Consider the following 5,103-nt stretch of genomic DNA (forward strand, 5'->3'; position numbering starts at 1 on the left):
ACCTGCTTAAGTAAACATGCAGGCAAGGTCATCGATGGCAAGCCAGGGGAGAGATCGAGGGTGCTCTGACAGGAAAGCAGAGTGGTCGGGGTAAGCAGGACAATGAGTGCAGTGAGGGAAGGGTGAAAGACTGGAGCTCTGTAAGGGGGTCATGACTTCCTTCTGACAGGGAGGCAGAATGGCAGCAATGAATGGAAACTCCTAAACCCCAGAGGAGGGTGTTTAGAGAACTAGAAGAGGGCCTTCAGGGAAAAGGGGGGACGTGCCAAGGTGGCCAGAGAGAGCCCACACAGAACACACACTAGGGGCGCTCCGCTGGCCTGACGGCCTGGATGGTAGCACAGGCTGACCCAGAGTGCCCCCCACAGGATGCCAGAGGTACTGTTGTGGAACAGGCTCTGATACGGAGTGGCTCCCCACCAGGCCTTGCCCCATTCCCCCAACCCCTACCCCCCAGAGAGAGGACAGAACACAATATGAGAAGCCTTTTAATCAAAAACTGCTGTGAAACTGGGGCAGACAGGGGGCAAAACAAGGGGCAGAGGATGCCCTGGTGGAGGCAGAACAGGAGGCAACAAGCTTGGCCACAGCTCGTCAGCCCCGGAGGTAACAGCTGCTCCTCTTGCCGGAAGATACTGGGCTCAACCTCTGAAACAGCAGAGTCAGGGAAGAGCCTCAAGCCAGGGCCAGCCCACGGCCCTGCTCAGCAGCCAGGACTGTGGGAAGGGGTGTGGGGTGTGTAACACTCACTTCAAAGGATCCGGAACTTGTCAACCTGGTACTGCATGGAGGCTGCAACAGGGAGAGGCATAAACAGGTGCTCTAGACAGACGGACATAGAAGCCTGTCCCCCTGTCCCCGTGGGGAACCACCTAGCCCTGCAACCTGAAACCCACATACCCCCAGCCCCGATGCAAAGAGCTCTGGGCCTCGTCACTCCCCACTACCGGAATTAAATGTGGAGCCATTTCCTAAAAGGAAACAAAATGTGCCAGCAGCTCTCAAGGTCGGGGCCACGCCCAGACCATTCAAAAATTGTCTCACAAAGAATCCAACAAGAACCTCCGAGGCCACACCAGATCAACAAGGCATCTCTACAAGTCCTATCAGAAGGAGCTCTCTAGGACTCGCCTGGCTGGCAGAGTGTGCACGCAGTCCACACAGCACTTTGCTCCTTGTCCACACGCCCAGCTGAACATGCACCGCCCGCTCCAGGGTCAGGCGTGATAGGTTCTCCTCCCCACAGGAATGCTGGTCCCTACGAGGCCTCCTGCACCGGCAGCCCACCCACCCCAAGGGCCCACCCCACTTCTGCACTAAGAACCCACTGCTCTCTGTCCCTGGTTCCTCATACCAAGTTGCTCCTTAAGGTCGTCTATTTCTCTCTGTAGCACCAGACACTAGGCCAGCAGACACAGCAGGAAGAGAAATGGTTAGTATACACCCGCCTCCCCTCTCCTCCTCCTCTCCTCTCCCCCCGGGCCCTCCATCCCAAAGCCAGGTGTCTAGACTGGCAAGGGAAAGACTTTCCTCAGAGGAAAGGAGGTGGGCTCCCTCCCTGGGGTGTGGGATGGGGACGGGGTGGGGGGCGGGGGGGGTGCCCACACATGTCAGTTGAACTTGGACCCAGATCCCACCATGGGGTTTGGGTGTGCATTTCCAGGAGCCAGAAGAAGCATTACCCGAGGACAGCCCTGCCTTGCAGGTGGCTGCTGCCGCCTTTTCGGTCTTGGGGGATGGTCAGTTGGTTCGTGGTCACCTGACAGGGAAAGGACACACAATCCAGCTTCCCAGGCTCCCAGTGAGGTGGAAAGGGCCAAGTAGGGTCTAACGTGAGGTGAGGTAGTACCACCCTCTGCTAGCATCAAGCCTCCCCGGCTCTGCCCGGCAGGCAGCCCAAACCTTCTCTCTGGGCCTGCCCCTCCTATTCCTCAGGGGCAGCCATTTTACCACCATGGTCCCGAAAGACTGTGGTTCTGGGTTCGAGCCTCCCAGAGCGGCAGCCACGGCCAGCACCTGGGAGAGCAATGTGGGCGAACAGCACTTCACAGAAAATGCTATTAGCCTGCAGGTCTACGCCCAGAGTAGCTGTTGGGGCACTGCCACCGATCACCCCTGCCAAACAAATCCCACACAGAAGGTGATGGGGCCAGGGCTAGCCCTGCTGACATCTGTTTCCCATGGAAGAGGCAGCCTGAGAGCAAGGCTGAGGCCCCAGAAAAGAGAGAGAGACAGACAGAGGTTTCTGCCCTCACCCCTGGTTCCCTGCCACCATATCAAAACCCAGGACACTCACCTGAGGGGCCAGGCCCTCTGGGCATGACTTCTCCCTTGTTCATGGCCACGGGCTCTGAGTTTCCTGAATCCTGCCCGCCTCTGATGTTGACGTTGGTGCTGCTGGGTTCTCCTTGACGCACCCGTGGACAAGACGCCGGTGCCCTGTCAGTGGTCAGCTAAGAACAAAGATTTCTCACTGACCTGGAGTAAGGATGTGTGTGTGTGCGTGCACCTGTGCGTACCAGTGCATTTATATGTCTATGTCTGTGTGTGTGAGACCTCGTGTGATTCAAGACCGAGCTGAGGCAGGGAACTGGAAAGGAAACTGAAAGGCTGATCTCTTCAGCACATTCCCTCTAAGTCAGCCCCAGGCCAGCAGGCAGAGCTGAGCTGGGGACAACAGTGTGGCACTGAGAAAGCCTGGGGCCCCTGCAAGGAAGGTTTGGGGATCAGCTAGGAAGTAGGATTCAGGAAAGTGATGTGTCTAAACACCGAAGCTCTGTGAAGCTTTTAAGGGGCCCCTCAAATCAATTCAGCTACCAGCTCTCCCTTCCACTCCAGCCCCAGCCTGGCTGGAAACATGCCAAGGGTGGAGAACCCAGCCCAGCACACCCAAAGTGCTACCTTAACGTCTGTCCCTAGTAAAAGACCCCAATCTGGCATCCTAATGACCCAGTGACCGAGGGCCACCCAATGACCACCCCTGAGGGATGGACAGAGGGAGCACGGGTGAAGACCTGTGTCCTGGGGAGGATGGCAGGGGGAAGAGGGGGGAGCGAGGAGGGGCCTGGCCTACTCACTCGGCCCTTTGGGAATGGGTCTCTATTTGGGTCGTTGTCTTCTCCGGACACCGCCATCGTTGCCACCAACTCCCGTGCCCGCCTAGCCATGGATTTCTTCCGAGCGCCGGTTTGCTTGGATTCTTTGGCTCCCAAAGGGACCAAGGCATACTTCTTGGACCTCTCAAGCAGCGGGATGCCGGAGACTGGGGGGAAGGTGACCGGATCCAGGGGAGTGGCCGAGATTCCCTGCTCCCAGGAAGGGAAGGTTCTCCCCGGGGCAGGTTTGGAGACGCCCCTGAGGGATTTCTTCTCCTGGACCCCCTTCCTCCTAGGATTGGGCCGCGGTAGGCTGCCAGTAGTGGGAGCTGCAGTAGCTGATGCTACTGCTACTCTCGGGTACCTGGGCAGGCTGCCCCCCTTCTCCTTCAGCATGCTCTGCAATTTCTTAGAGGGAGAGATGTCCCCCTGCTCTGCATCGCCCTGCCTGACCTGCCTTTCCACAACCGAGATTAATCCTCGCAGAGCCGAGGACTGGCAAGTGCCTGGCACGTTAAGGAGATTCTCCCTGCCTTGGACTTTTGAGTGTTTGGGTGTGTCCCCGGGGCCCTTGGGGCTGTTGAGCTTGGCCTGTCCTCCGTCTTTGCCATAAATGCTCACCCTCATCAGCTCTATCTCACTGAACTCATCAGAGGACTCGGAGTCGGACAGCAGCCCGGCTGGGCTTTCTGAGGGGGGCCACTGGCGATCCACAGCCACCTTCAACCTACTCTTACTGCCTCTCTTAGGGTTTCCCCCAGCCCGGCCCGCCTCGAGCCTGCCAACCTCGAGAGGGCTGGCCTCAGCCTGTGCCTCTTCCCCAACCCTCTGGGCGGCCACGCCTCGACTGCCGGGTCGCTCCTCGAGGGCCCACAAGGGAGACCCTTCGCCGACCACGTAGCTCTCCGGAGACAGGCATCTGCGGATGCCCAGCAAGTCCAGGTTGGCCAGCTGCTGCAGGATGGCCGCCACTGACTCGTCAGCCAGCTGCAGGACGTCCCCCTGGTCGTTGGCCGGGGAACCAGGCCGGCCTTCGCGGCCACACAGCACCTGCCCTCCCGCTTCCGTTACCTCCCGCTCTGACTCAAAGCACTCAGGATCTAGGAAGCCATCCCCACCCTCACCCTCGCCGTTTCGCGCTGCCCCCGGCTCAGGGCCGGGGCTGGGTCCCTGCAGAGCTGTGGAGTGGACCTCAAGGCCGCTTGTGTGCTCCCCGCACTCTGAGCTGAAACCCACTCCCCTAACAGCCGCCTCATCATCTGAGGAGCTCATGTGGCGACCTGGGTGGCCGCGGACCTGGGGCGGCGACGATTTATCAACCAGGTCGAGGGGGCGGCGGCGGTAACGGTCAGGGCATGCGAGGCGGGCGGCGTCTGGAGCGCGCCATAAAGCAGCACGCGCAGGCGATCGCAGCAAATCTCGCGAAGCTTTCAGCATGCCAGCGCTGCGCCTCCTCATTGGTCCGGTTCCTGCCAACCAGCACGCGCCTTCTTTGCCCGCCCCCTCGAGGTGTAACCAATGGGGTCGAGGGCCTCCTGTGGTTTGCTGCCAAGCCCAAAGGCCATCGCAGCAGATGGCGAGTTGGTGGCTGAAAGTGATGCTGCGTGTATACCTCTGTCAAGCCTCTCGTCCCACCTCCTCCTGTCCCACCTCCCCTTTCCGGTTAGAGTCACAGCCCTGAGCCCTGACTGTGTACAAAGTGTGTGGAGCAGGAGGCAGGAAGGTACTGAGGGCGCTGGTCTCCTGGGAGGTGAGGATGAAACGTCAGGATGGAGGCGCTGGGCGCCTAGCACGTGCTGAAAGCATTTGCCAGCCTCCCTTCCACCACAAGTCTTATGACCCAATGGGAGAATGGGCAGAGGAATCCCGCGCTCAGTGATGAGTGGTCGGCGTACTTCTCCCTAAGTGGCCAGAGGACAAAGGGATTGTCGTTTTCTTCTGTAACATCTCTGCCTCAACTGCTCCATCAAACGTTCTTGGCAGGCAGATTTGGGGGACAGTCTGGGGT

At 59.4% G+C, this 5,103-nt stretch overlaps 1 protein-coding gene across 2 annotated transcripts; it reads right to left on the reverse strand.

Moving 5' to 3' along the window:
* Nucleotides 1-474: 474 nt before the first annotated feature.
* Nucleotides 475-4,527, reverse strand: LOC145535385 (uncharacterized protein CXorf49 homolog). 2 transcript variants are annotated; one of them, XM_081563807.1, is made up of 6 exons: nucleotides 3,078-4,527; nucleotides 2,297-2,453; nucleotides 1,683-1,759; nucleotides 1,355-1,400; nucleotides 751-792; nucleotides 475-648 (listed from the first exon to the last, which is right to left on the reverse strand). In XM_081563807.1, exons 1-5 carry the CDS (start codon nucleotides 4,365-4,367, stop codon nucleotides 752-754), a joined length of 1,611 nt encoding a protein of 536 aa, XP_081419933.1. In that variant the 5' UTR covers nucleotides 4,368-4,527; the 3' UTR covers nucleotides 475-648; nucleotide 751. The 2 variants fall into 2 exon arrangements, 1 of the variants encoding a protein (XP_081419933.1); XR_014075398.1 differs by lacking the exon at nucleotides 1,683-1,759.
* Between the last annotated feature and the right edge of the window lie 576 nt (nucleotides 4,528-5,103).

This window comes from Giraffa tippelskirchi, chromosome X (genome assembly GCF_054371585.1).
Source record: "Giraffa tippelskirchi isolate mGirTip1 chromosome X, T2T-mGirTip1v1.2.pri, whole genome shotgun sequence".
Lineage (NCBI taxonomy): Eukaryota > Metazoa > Chordata > Mammalia > Artiodactyla > Giraffidae > Giraffa > Giraffa tippelskirchi.

Bases quoted from the DNA above. Each gene is read 5' to 3' on its own strand.
- LOC145535385 (XM_081563807.1), bottom strand. From the start codon at position 4,367: ATGAGCTCCTCAGATGATGAGGCGGCTGTTAGGGGAGTGGGTTTCAGC. The intron at 2,454-3,077 runs GTGAGTAGGCCA...CTTTGTTCTTAG, and splicing joins ACCCATTCCCAAAGGGCCGA to CTGACCACTGACAGGGCACC. The intron at 793-1,354 runs GTATGAGGAACC...TCCCTGTTGCAG, and splicing joins CGACCTTAAGGAGCAACTTG to CCTCCATGCAGTACCAGGTT.